Source organism: Hyalella azteca, unplaced genomic scaffold (genome assembly GCF_000764305.2).
Source record: "Hyalella azteca isolate HAZT.00-mixed unplaced genomic scaffold, Hazt_2.0.2 contig14460, whole genome shotgun sequence".
Lineage (NCBI taxonomy): Eukaryota > Metazoa > Arthropoda > Malacostraca > Amphipoda > Hyalellidae > Hyalella > Hyalella azteca.
The window spans coordinates 94,914-109,076 of record NW_025944342.1 but is presented as its reverse complement, the minus strand read 5'-3'; the positions used below and the strand labels follow the sequence as shown (position 1 = coordinate 109,076).

Below are 14,163 nucleotides of genomic sequence, written 5' to 3'. Positions count from 1 at the left end.
AGCATGGACGTGATTCGAAGCGTGCAAAATTCTAGGTACTCAGTATATTTTTAAGACATATTGCCAGGAGGGAAACTTATGAATTAACTAATTTTTCCCATGATACAAAGTTCCACAACTTTTGAAAATTGTTTATTTCAATTAAGGTTACTGTGTTTCAATGTTCGAAAAATTTCTCATACATATCAAGTTGAGGTTATCAATTTCATATCAAGTTGAGGTAATTAATAAACCAGTGTTTTTTCATGACTGGGTAATTATTATTTATCTCGTTCGACGTGTTCGTGTTTTTCCTCTTTAAATTATTAATATTTTGGGATCATCCAAACAAAGCTGCCTCTATCGTAGCCCTTCTAACGACATATTTTTTTATTAATTTACTTATCAATTGAAACCTGAAAAGTTTTAATTGGTACATATGTATATTTCAAATGGCATGCTGGTATCCGAGAAAAAATCGTGAGTTTTGCCCATCTCAAATTTTTATTTGTTGTAATCAATTTTTTGACTCGGAATTAAGAATTAATTTCCAAGTAAATCAGAAAACTTTGATTACTAAAAACCAGTTGGCATCAGGTAAAATTAATATGTAAGCAACCTGGGCATCATCAGAAATTCATGCATACGATATACTCGTTGACTTCAAGATCTAAGCGTAACACGTAATTTCCAGCAGCTTTCTAACCTTACAGTAAAAAGCATTCTTAGAGCGAACATCTTCCTGAGCGAGTGATTATATCAAGAGCTATAGTATTACAGTATGTTCAGCAGATCTATTAGAATAAAATAATAACTTAATTTTCAAGGAACGGATTGGGTTCTTTGACGAAGTCAATACTATGTTTCTTCTCCCTCTCGCAGACGAACAATTAGTTCATATTTGCTGTTTTGTCAATGGACTGGCATCAGACATGAGGAATGAACCAAAAACGTACAGCTCAATATCTTATTTTCTCTGCATTTTTTTGTAATTACTTACTTAGCAAAGAACATGCTGACAGTTTCTATTGAAATTTCGAAATTAGAATAGTTCATTTGAGCTGTCGCTATTACTGCCATTATGATGAATCGATTGATGATAATAGTAAAAAGTGAGAAATCCAATTAAATTTATCATTAGGTCAATTAATTTTGGCTTCCAATTGTAACGACAGCATAGCCAGATTTCATTTATACAGTAAATGTAATACGTTTAAAAGTAACATTAAATACAAGTTGCGAAAGGCCATCGAGTTCAAAGCAGCTTTTAGTTGTACAAGCTAAGCCAGACACTAAAATATGGACGTTCTAAGGTTAACGACAGGCTCGGCCACTTCAAGACGAAAATGCAAGATAAATAAAATGTAAGAACTCATACGAATTAGTGACGATGATCACACGAATCTCTGATTGTATGGCATTGAACCAATCGTGTGCATGAAATTTCCTGTATAATGATTGTACTTTGAGGAATGATTCAGGATTTTAGCTAGAGTATCTAACAAACTTAATTGAAATAAAACTGAAGCACCAGGTCGAACTTAATCAAGTCGGCATGGCACGCAATTATACATGGCAGCAACTTCTATGCTAAAAATGTATATACTAATAATGATTGTGAAAGTAACAAGATAACTTAAAATCCAACATAATCTGTATTGAACGATTATTCACTCGCGCAAAATGATTTTAGTTTTTTACTCGGTGTGTCATTTTCGTTATTCGAGCAAAAATTTTCTTCGTTATCATTTGAAGAAATTACTGTGCTTTCCGTAAGACCAACAGTGGTAAAATTTTTCTTCGAGCCTCCATCGAAGGTGTGGTTCATAGCCGTCATGTCTATAGGAGCGCTAAAAGAATTACCGTCTATCAAATCAGGTGCGGGGGTTCCGTTGTGAACTTGTGTTTCTTCCACAGCGTTGCGAGATTTCCAGTCCATAACCAAATTAACAGGCTGTACCCTTGCAGTTGAGACCTGGTCAATGTTACCGCAATCTTCTGAACTCGCAGGTGAATATTCAATGGAAGGTCGGGCCCTCTTCCGGGGGTTCGAGGTTGTTTGACAAAATCCGGGACGAGATTCAACTGGACCCTCATTAGAAGTAATTAATGCATTCATTTCCTCGGGGTTATGGTCGAAATTTGCATTGCACTTGGAAGGCGATTTTTCAATTTGATCAACACCGGGCGAAGTCAGATTCAAAGGACGTTGAGGAAGATCCAAAGTTACATTCCTAACCGGGTCGGGAGGATCGTCCAATGATGGAAAAACAGCCGATCTTACATCCAAGCTAGGCTCAGCTCCCGATACAACACTCTGAATTTCACCATATGAGATAGGTGATGTCTCAATAGGAGTATCACATGGTGGAGTAATACAAGATTCAGATCTTTTGGAAAAAGTCAAATCCTGTACCTCAGAACAATAGTTGTGTTTCTTCGAGCCATTACTATCGGTAGGAGCTTTAACGACCTCATCATTAGCTTGCATAAACATCTGGGAGCAGGAGGTTTGTAACTGCTCTCTTAGGTGCTGCAACTGTTGGGCAACAACTTGCAGCTGCTTTTGCGAGTGCAGTTGCTGGAATTGCGACAGAGTTTGATGGGATAGAAGTCCTTGTTGTCTTAATGCATTGGTCACGATGGGTAGGGCGTTGGCAGAGAAAATGTTCAGGTTGTGTAGAGGGTCGTTGATTTGAGGAGAGGACAGCGCAGTGGGAGTTGGAAGCCTGAGCTTCTCATCACACAGAGACGTGATCTCCAGCATCTGTGCGGTGCGCATGAAAGACGACAGATCGGTCGCATCTACAGTCGCTTCACCTCTGAAAATATTTCACACCGTCAATGATTAGGCATTAATGCTCGTAAAAATATAATATAAATAATAAAATATAATATAATACAATAGAATATATAATGGTGACAGCTTTGAAACTCACTTTGGCTTGGAGGAAATACAAAACTTTATTTCGGACAATTAACAACTCTTAAGACTAAGAAATATAATTTTCAAGCGCAATTGGTTATCGCTTGCACGTCATTATGTTTTCAAATGTCTTCATTTTCACGCAATTTGAATTGGAGGAAATTGAAAGACAAAATCATATCTATGTAATCGGACAATCGTAATATTATTAAATTTGAACACATACGTAGAATATCCTTGGAGGAAAATTATAAATGATCAAAATCCTAATATAAGCAACGTTATTCACTTCAAACTCACCTGAGCAGAACTGGAGGACGTAATTCATTTCAACTCACTAGTATAAAGACGTTAGGAGGTAATTCATGTATAACTCACGTGTAGAGACGCTAGGACGTTATTCATGTATAACTCACGTGTAGAGACGCTAGGACGTTATTCATGAATAACTCACGTGTAGAGACGCTAGGACGTTATTCATGAATAACTTACGTGTACAGAAATTGCAAGATGTTCTTCATCTCATCGGCCTGCACGTCTCTGAAGACCACCACGCTGCGAACGCCCGGACTTTGGTCAGCCAGGACGCGCCTGAAGTAGCCGCTGGCCACGCACAGAACCACCTGGCGATATAACGTCGATAATAATTCTCGAATCTTACATTCATAAGCCGACTAGTCAGTTTCTTAAGTATACTTTCCAACTGCAGTTATCGAACATGTCCGAATGACGTTTCGAATCCTGCTCATGAGAGAAAGTTTTCAATAGAATTTCGGTTATCAACCATTTAATGAAAATACGCAAACATGACAAGATTCTGACTAAGCGGAAGACTAGATAATTAAGATTTTACGAAGACAACCCGTAAAATTTGAGTTGAAAACCTGGTAATAATATATTTTGAATGATCGACAAGATATTATGAAAACACCGTAATTTTGTTGAAGCTGATAGCAAAGTAACTATAGAAATAATGCAAAGTTTCAAATTAAAAAACTCTCATATAAACAAAAAAAAATCCCATATTATATCAACAAAAACACCATAAGATTCTGCAAGAAACATCGATAAACTTTCCATCCAATGACCTTATGTGCGTAGAAGTTGTGTCCATCTGCAGTGATAGTAACGTCAGTGTAAGCCTGGTCTTTCATGAGCTGATCCAGCACAGAGTAGCAATGCACTTCTCTCTTGACGAGACACAAGCCGGAAAGCTGGCCGTCTTGCGCTCGGTCCGCGCTCGAGGAACGCGTCGCTGAAGGCTCAGACTGAGAGGGACGTGGCGTGCCAGACGTACGTCGCCCGCCCACTGAATCATCTCGACACGCATCTGGAAAAGTTTCATGAATATTATACGGGAATATTATACATTTAATCAGATAGCACATGGCCACAAATGCCAAGTATAAAATCTTAAATACCTTCACATTTCGTATGCGTACATAGTACCTATGCATTAGGAATATTGGCCAGCTAGATAGCATGGAATCATGAATTTAGTCATGAAAATTAATAAAGCGCTATCAGCAAATGATTTTTGGTCTTCAAAGTTCACTACATGAACCGCTCTCAGACGCAATGGCAGATGAGAATACATGAAATAAAAGTAGTACCTAATACCATTAAACCGTTTCTAATAAACCATAATAACCATAATTACAAAATACTGCAAGAATTCAAATGATCCTATAGCAAAGTTTAGCGGATACATAAACATCATTTATTATGCATGAAATTAATGCAAAAACAAGTAAAAACGAGCTATACAAATTATAACATTTTTTTTTTGCACAGCGTCCTCAGAAACGTTCTTGTTATTTCATCAGAAATACAGCTGTTAAACAAACAAGTCAGTCCATGATTAACTATTATTTGTTCGAACAAAATTAAATGAAATATGAAGAATAATATCGATGTAATTGACGCGTTAGCAAACCATGCAAAAATGTAAAAAGAAACATAGTAATACAATACAACATTGAAGACTAATAAATTACGATTCGGAGTTGTTGAAGGCTCAGCTTGAAGGACTAAGTTACCCAACAACCATCAACTCTCAATAGCAAGCCTCAAACCAAATTTATTTTAAAGGCGCTAACAAGAAGTTGACAAAATTGCTAAGCTGTTATCCTTCAAATGGAAAATCAAATCAAACTTTTAATGACTGAATTTAATTTGCATAAATTAAAAGAAATAAAATTTCCAATTGCCACAATAGTCATTAACCGAAAGGAATAGTGGTTTGCATAAAGAATATTTCAACAAATACTATTTTCGTAACTAAGGATACATAACTCATAACACGATTTTTCGACCATCCACTGGTAGCAGCTGTAAAGAAAAATATTAAGTTTAACTACAGACACATCACAGCCCGAACAGAGATCTAAGAATTGAACTTTCCCCATAATCACATCAATTACGGTAACTTTAGATACAACATTTAAGAAAAGATAATAAATTTTTAAGATACTGCATTAAAAATGCCATCAATAAATGCGACGAATTTCCTCGGAGGTCAGGATTACCGAAGCTTAATCATGAGCACATGTGGAGGAGAGTTCATACGATAAATATTCTCCCATAATAGTCGTTAAGTGGTATTATGTTCAGAGCACCTGCAAATGATTCCGCAATGCTGTTACTGATAACTTCTGACAAAGTTGGATGAAGTCGGCGTCGAAATTTTTGCAAAATCACCACAAATTCTCGCAGCTACTTGGCAAAAAAAAACCTCACCCACCCGACGTCTCAACTCCCGTATCTTCATGATCAGAGACGCAGTTCAAGAGGCCTCCTTCGTTGCAGTATGAGTCAAGGTTCTTGGAAGATGAAGAGTCAGGTTCTTGTTTGACAAGTTCCAAGGGAAAGGATGATGACCCAAGAGACGACAAGGCATAGGTCTTGAGGGCTTGAGCAACGAGATAACACCTTCCATGTTTCCTAGACCTGCCGGCAAAGAATGCCCAGCGGTCAGAAAATGAAGGCAAGCAGTGCGATGCATAGCCGAAACTAACTAAAAGCAGTTGGTTTTTTAAACACACCTCAATCAGTGTCTCAGCGTAATTTAAACAAGCAGACACTTTGGAAGCAGAATTGAGTGCAGGAATCAACAGTAACGCCATTCGTGCGAGGTAGGTAATCCACTCACCCATTTATAAGTTTCAATGCATTTCATGATTAGAAGCGTGTCTCTGCTTCCTACATAAGCCCTGCTTGACTCCATTTTCCTAATCTTTACCAAATAAACTGAGGGATTTTTCCATGCTTCTTAATCCATTACTCCATTCAACGGACATTTGAGTCCGTTATGGGAAGGATTTCGTTAAGATTATTGCTTGGTGGATTTCTACAACGCAGTAGAATCGTGCATTTCTAAGCCATTCATTCTCTATGTGAAAAAGCAAACGGAGATGGAAGCACCTGAGGTGTTCGACGATAGTAGATCGCCTGGTATGATCAAGTCTGAAGCCACATGCCCAACAAAGGAGAGTTTCTCCGCTGGGATCCGTCATTAGGATGTCGCCGAACTCTTTGACACGGTCCCTCACAGAAACATTCTTGGCAGCATGGGAAGGGTTGCGTGTTTTCGGTGAGCCAATGGATGGCGCTTCGGAAGCCGCAACGGCTGATGTGCACGAGACGAGTAAAACTAGAATGTACAGTATTGCACAGAAGAACCGAATTGACACCACTTTTTTGTTGACTCCTCCGACGTATCTGTCAGTTTTACCAACACTTGCAAGGAGCCAAAACCCCCTATCAAAGGTTCGCACAGAATACTTATGCACCAAAAACTTATTTCAACGACATTCCACCAAGAAAAGTCTACAATGCACGTGAAGGAGGAACGCAGAAAGTTTTTTCCCTCGAGATACAACAATAATATTGGAAACAATACTAAATAATGATTACATACAAATGAGTAAAGCCTACCACGTTTCGCAAGGAAGTAAACACCAATTAGCACAATAATTTCCCGTTCATGACGTGTTAGCAATTTTAACTAACTTTAAGGATAAAGTATTCAATCGTTCTCATAATCTTGCCTACTACTTACCAGAATTTTGAGAGCTCTGAATGTGGTCGACGAAGTCATCTTCTGGTTCTTTGCCAAGCAGTTCTGCCGTCTCAGGCTGAACTCGCGTTCCCAAGCACTGAGGAGTGGACGCCGCGCTCGGCAGCGTGTGATGGCTTAGGTCAGATACGCAGAACGACGCTGGTGAGGAAGTCGCGCCTTCGCTCGTGTAGGTCAGAGATTGAGACAAGTCCGGCACTGCTCACATGATAAGATGTTCGAAACATGGTTAAGATCAATCATGCAAATTAAAATGCAAATTTCCTAATTTTCTTCCGAAATATGAAAGTATACTTGTACAAAATAAATACATATACGTATTCTAATGGTTTTATGACAGAGGCAGAAAGTAATAAAAAAAGTACGGTTCCTTTTTGTAAAGATTTTGTGATCATTGCTCACATCAAAAAAATGTATATGTTATTCTGTTAATCATCGTGGTAGATATCAACAATGTAAGGAACATGTCAGACAACAGCAGCGAGTTTGATTTACATTAATAAAAAGTCCAGTTAGCAGGCTACATACTTAAGCATATATTAAGCCATAAAAAAGCAAAGCAAGAGTATATTCCAATAAAAAAACACTATTTACGTCAGGAAAACTAAATATTTGAGTACTAAATAGCATCTAAGAAATCAATGTTTGAGTAGCTAGCCTCAAAAGTCAACGTTTGCGGAATTGACCTAGATTACGCCAAAGTAAAATACACTAGCCGAATTCAGTTGAGTAGCCAGAACACGATATTCATTACGGTTAAACTTATAATAAAAAATATCATAAACTATATGATACTAAATATAACCATATTTATAAGCAATGCACTGGTAACTAAATTTGCAACAACAAAAAACAATATCTCACGTAATCTCACCGGAAACAATTTCTTCCGCTTGAGAAACATCAAAATTCATTGACTGGTCGAAATTGGCGAGGAAATGGGTGAAGGGTAGAGGACTTCTTCCCCTACCAGAGCCCTGTCCGCTGTGTCCTGTCTCCCTGCCTCCTCCATCTTCCGTTTTCGAATAGCCATCTTCGCGGTTGCCGCCATCCGCAGTTTCGTTGTGGAACGACTGAGACGCCGCGCTGGAGTGATAGTGGGACGGGGAAAGCCCTGTGATGGAGGAGTCGTTGCAGGGCCGGATCCGGCGACGGCTCAAGCTTGATTTGGTCTGCAAAAAAACATTGTAATTAACGGTTTTATTAGTGTTAAATTACAATTTTATATTAAAAGCTTATGAAAAATACGCGGATATCAATTAGTAAAAAATATAATTCAGTACTCGCTGCAGTGAGTGACAGAGAGCGCATTTTCTAGTCGACGAAAACGTGGTCACGGACGGACGGACGGACGGAAATGAGCACAATAGCGTCTTTTTCCATAAATGAGAAAATGCACTAAAAATGCCAAACCTCAATTTGTTTGACATATGAACTGGTCCAACTAATTTTATAATTCGAACACGACTATAATTAAATAAAATAATGCCTTTCATAAGAGTTATGATGTCTCATTACACATTAGTGCTCTTTTTCGCAAAATTTGACAACACTTTCCGTGATTGCCCGGGAAATCGCTTCAGGGCGCATTGATAATAACGGAGTCGTTTTAATATATTATAATATGCAATTAAATGCGAGTCCAGTAATTCTTTTCGGGAAACGTATGCGTGGTAGTAAAAGTTGAACGCCATTATTACGTTAATTTACAACATATTTGTGAACACTTGTCACGAGCTGTAAAGAACATCATCTTATGGTAAAGAGCTAGTTCATTGCGACTTAGGCTGGAAAAGAAACCGAAACGTTAGGCAGAAACGTTAGGCTGGAAAAGAAATACTTATTAATAAATTTAAATTTTCATCCGATTCTTTCCTCCCAATTTTTACAAAGCCCTACTACGTATTTCCCCACTGAGTACAAATTTCAGTCAGGTAATATCCCAACACGTTACATGTAAAGTATCGCAGATACGCGATCAAATAGCATTTGTATATATAGTGCCAGTCTTCAAACAAACAAACGCATTTGAAAATTTCATATACCTAATAGGACGTAGAACATATATCTATAGGTACTAAATTTCGTGAATGGTTCCCGATGGCTCGAATGTTTCGTTAATCCCATGTGTTTTGCGAAATACTTGAGCTAATAAATATTTATTCGGGTAATTATATAAATACCAAGAAGCCACAAGCAAAGCCAAGCCTCGATGATCATTTGAACAAGATGAAATTCAAATTAAGGACGTAGTTCACGAATTCACGAATCGGTCTTCTGCATTGTATTCGCCTTTTATCGCAATTCATATAAATGCAAGAAGGTACGTTTATATGTGAAACTTCAAAACACGCTATCATTGACGGACTCACCTGGTCACGTCGAATTTTTTCTTTCTGCAGAATAATGCAGGCAAGTGTTGATGGGGCCACACCGAACTTGTCAGCAACAACGCTTTTTCTGAGTCCACTCTCAACAGCCTCAATCATAGCCAACTTTTCCGAATTCGTGTATGATTTCCTCATTCCACGCGTTTTTCCAGCAGTTCCGCGAACGCTTGTCTTCAAGACGCTTCCGTTTGGCGTCAGTCGTGTCACCGAACGCTTGGTCATAGTCACAGGCATGGCTGCGGTCACAGGGCTCGATGCCAATGAAGAGGATACTGCAGTTGATATGGCTTGGAGCGACGCAACTGCAAGCGGAGCTGGTGCAGCCTTATTCGGACTGCTGCTACTCGTCGTGGTGGTGATGGTGGCCAAAGGTGAGCTAGATGAGGCTGAAGTGCTTGAAATGATAACGTATCGACCCGGAGGAAGGTTCGCGGGAAGGAGAGAAGAAACGCTGCCTGCACCAGCTCCTACACTCGTAGGCATGTTCAGCAGAAGAGGCACGGTTTTGGGTAAGGTGCCTGTCGTTGCAGTGACGGCGGTCGTCTGAGCCGTCCGGTTCTGTTGCTCTGTGCTCAGGATCTGACTTTTGCCTAAGCTAATGGTGTTGGCAAGACCAACGCCGATTCCAAGGCCACGGGTTAACCCTAGAGCTTGCAATATGGGAGGCTGCAACGTAGAAACAGATGACTCGGCAGACCCAGCTTGCTTCCCTTCGAACGAATTTGCAGGCAGGCACGCTTTTTTCTCTTTGATGCTCTCATTCTGTCGTAGTTTTGTTATCGCACTATCATTTTCAGAGATATTCTTATTTTCAAGTGCCGACTCTGAATCACTCGATTTTCCTGTCAACTCTTTTTTAGGTGACGCTTCTGTTTCGAGATCATCCCAACTTTTGGACGATCTTGTATTCATTTGATTCGGAGGCCCGTCGAGTACGACACATTCATTTTTGATGGATTTGCGTCTCCTGCTCATCTTAGTCTGTTTATGTTCCTTTTTGATATTGGAAATCATCACGTTCTTAGCGTCGTCAGCTTTGATAGCATCTTCTATATGTACCGATTCTGCTGTGATTTCTTCACGGCTTGATGTGATAGATGGATCTTTTGCCAAGTCCATGATTGAAATGATGAATTCATTTATTGGGTTTAAGTTATAATAAAATTATTTTATACTTATTTTTAATTACACGAATCGTATTGCACTAGGTGCCACGGACGTGTGTCGGTTTTTGTTTATCGTTCACTTAACAAACCACAAAATAATCAACTGCACGTTGGCGACATATACGTTATGAGACACAGATCCATGCGCTACGAACTCCACCGAGCAACAACGCAAGCAGCGCATTCCATGGCTGCCTCCTGATGCCGTATTCGTTCATCTTCGTAAACCGATTTGAAAGCTTCCTTCCCATTGGTAGACGCAACGCAGCCGAGCACATCTTACCGATCGCTCCATTTCGTTGTAGCTGTTCACGCAGGCGCGTTGTCTTATGCAGTAAGATCGCAAGCGTTTACTATAATCACATATTCAGTCGCACGCTGCAAAGATATCGTCAGTGTAGATATGAAGAATGTAATCAAAGAAGAATTCCTAATCAGTTGTGTTATACTGATCAAAACCTTGCAATAAAACAGCTGTAGAATATGTGTAAAACGCTGTGAGCTTGGCACATGCGCACGAATAGGTTGCGTTCGCTGCTGCGGAGCGGCGACGGGACAGAAGGCGCGCGGGCTTCGGACGCTCAATAGTGCTCACCCCAACCTCATCACATTTTTTCTCCACTCAAGCCTCAAGCATGCTCATAGAGGAAAAACTAAATTCACTGACATCTCGTCATAGATCATAAGGTTTCACTATCACTCTTCAAGTTCTTACCCTGTAGTGCCCAACTTGTTCCTTGTTGTGATTGTTTCACGCATCATTTTGAAAGGCGAACGAATCTTTATGATGCTCAAACCGGGTAGAGGACTGGAGATATTTTAGGCAGTGCTGTTAAATCAGCAAGCACGAACTGAGCGTCGCTAAGGCAATGGCTTACGCTGAACGAAACTGACGCCTTGTTGGGCTTTTTCTCACATTAGTCATAAGTAAGATACTCAAGAAATATTCCAGGCTTCAAAACTATATGCTCTGCCCTTCCAAATATTGTGTCAAAGATAAGCAGGTAGTACGCGTAAACAAAACTTGCACTCATATAATTAATTCTAATTATCGAATTAAGTCATAAAATTCGAAATAACTATAGCAAATTTTTAATACCAAGTTACTAGTTACACCACGCAAACATTTGCATCGATCATTACTTACCGTAATCAATTAAAATCGGATTGATCATTTACGATAATTTTCACGGATTTATTTGAAAATTATACGTAGTTATTGTTACTAGCTCAATTTAGTGGAAAAAATATTCTAAATTAAAAAGCGCTGTCTGGCATTGCACCCGTTCACACGTGTGTCTATAATATTTTAATACAATCTATCTAAGCATCTCCAAAAATACGCCGAATGTTCCTAGTAACTGCAACGGTTGCGCGCCACTCGAGTTATGTGCTCGAGTTAAATGTTTATATTCGATGGCATGCTGTTTTCTGTCAACTACTTCAGTTCTTAGCTTGCATCCTGCCTGTCCTTGTTCCAAGTCTAAAAGGAATAATGCGCCTGTGTTTCATTGCTTTTCTCGATGATCCGAGTATTCCTTGGATTTTGTTCATTATTTGATATTTTTTTCACTATTTGACTTTTTTCACAATTCAACAATTATCATCATTCATTGATTTCCGTGAAAAGTTGCCCAATCGCATTATTTCCAATTGGCTTGACGATTCAGTTTTTTTAAATTGGGTAAAGACTTTTCATGATTTCGATTGTTTTTTCTTATGCATTTCGAAAAGTGCAATGAAATTTTAAGTAGAGATATTTTGCAACGTATGCGCTTGCATCTAATTTCAAGGCATATCTGGGCCCAGATTTACGTGTAAGCGGTTAATATGAAAATAAAATATAATTCTATTTTCTAACCCAATGATTATTTTCATTTTTAAAAACTAGTGTCTAACTAAATTATTATTTTCTAGCTTTAACTACTTATTCAACCGAAAGAGATTATTCTTACTCTGTGTGTGTTGTGTATGAAAAAGGTGGCTCTGACTTAGTGTAGATGTTGTCCTACGTGCCTCTTGATGTCCAGCTCGCTGCCGTAACTGCCACCCATACCGGAACCCTAACAATAATAATAACCATAACTGTAATAATAAACACAAGGCAAAACAATAACCATAACTATAATAATAAACATCACCGCCGGTCACAGGAACGGCAACGATGATTATAACGATGCTGTTTTCAAAGGGAAGTGACATATAGGATTGCGATGTGTTTAGTTTAGAAATGTAACCGTCGACTTACTCTCTTCATTGTTGTGGGCAACAATGAAACCTATCTATAACTCAGAGGGAAGCTGTAATTTAAAACTCTATCTAACTCAAGTCTGCGATTTGAACGTTAAATCGTTCACAAAATTGTAAACAACGACGTGATGCATTTTTAAAACACAAATTAGTATACATTTTAGGACAATCAAACTGTACTTTTTGAATGTTTTTTTATGTAACTCAACCTAGATGGTACCTACATGATATAGATTTATGAGCTTTCGAGTTTTATAACAAAACGGAAGAAAATGCTTCAAACTACAGGAATAACAATTTAGGCAAACATGTTCACTAGAAGGTAACTGTAAATGTTTTCCTCTGGAACCGACAATTAATTCGTTGACTGAATAACTTCTTCGAAGTGTTAAAAATTTTAACTGGTTGACGTCTGTTGAATCTGTGAAATTTTTTTAATGATTGAATGATATAAAGTTTCGCGCAAAATTTTAAATTGTGTACGTCTATTGAATTTGTGAAACTATTTTAATGGTAGAATAAGCAGTTGCGCAGTGATAGGGGACCATCTACTCTGAATTTCTGACACGAACATTACGAAAGTTAAATGGGTTAAATTTGTTGAATACAGGAAAGAAAAAATAAATAAATAAAAAGTAACACATTCGTGAAATTTTGCGACGTGCCGAAAAAAATGCAGGTTTAAAATCTTAATAGTAGGCTGTTAGACTGTAATGTCAATATATTAAAATTCGATCTAAAATTAGTACAAAACAGATACTTAACGACATTGAGGGAGAAAATTTAAAGCAGTATACACGGTGTTAATCACAGTCGATTGAGATAAGTTTGATGTAACGTCAATCATGGTGTTGATACTTGTAGTAAGTTGTATCCTAGCGACATTTATTATGCCGCAATGCTAAGAATATTTGAACTCGCACGCGTAGGTGAGGAAGAGGCGGCAAGCAGTAACGGAGGAACAGCCGAAATGCCGGTAGGCCCAACTTATTCTCGGTCTGTGGTCGTGATCAGCAGATATTCTTATTTCTCCAGCAAAATTCTGATCACACAAAAGCCATTACCCGAGTCATTTCCTGGAGGCATCATCAGCTTAATGATGATGACGATGATCATCATTACTTCGAGGCATTTGGGCGCTGTGGAGCCAGCGTAATGATCATGTTCAGACTGATGATGATGATCGGCTCACTCTATCGAGGTTGGATGGTTCTTATAGTGGGGTTCCGCTGACTTGACGATCATCAAATGATAATGGCCTGCATAAGGGCGATATTGGTCTGCATGATTCTGGGTTACGTTCTCTGTGCTCGCAAGGCGCATGCGCACGAAAGTCTCCTTAATGGGCTGCCGCTGCTACTCCCTCCCTCCGAC

The 14,163-nt window shown here is 38.8% G+C and overlaps 1 protein-coding gene across 2 annotated transcripts; it reads right to left on the bottom strand.

The window, feature by feature from the left end:
* Positions 1-337: 337 nt before the first annotated feature.
* Positions 338-10,729, bottom strand: LOC108664525 (serine-rich adhesin for platelets). 2 transcript variants are annotated; one of them, XM_018151125.2, is made up of 8 exons: positions 9,356-10,729; positions 7,858-8,155; positions 6,966-7,181; positions 6,329-6,533; positions 5,649-5,854; positions 3,994-4,235; positions 3,398-3,528; positions 338-2,801 (listed from the first exon to the last, which is right to left on the bottom strand). In XM_018151125.2, the coding sequence occupies exons 1-8, from the start codon at positions 10,490-10,492 to the stop codon at positions 1,646-1,648; spliced, it is 3,591 nt and encodes a 1,196-aa protein (XP_018006614.1). In that variant the 5' UTR covers positions 10,493-10,729; the 3' UTR covers positions 338-1,645. The 2 variants fall into 2 exon arrangements, with proteins under 2 accessions (XP_018006614.1, XP_018006615.1); XM_018151126.2 differs by lacking the exons at positions 5,649-5,854; positions 6,329-6,533 and having other exon boundaries at positions 9,356-10,728.
* Between the last annotated feature and the right edge of the window lie 3,434 nt (positions 10,730-14,163).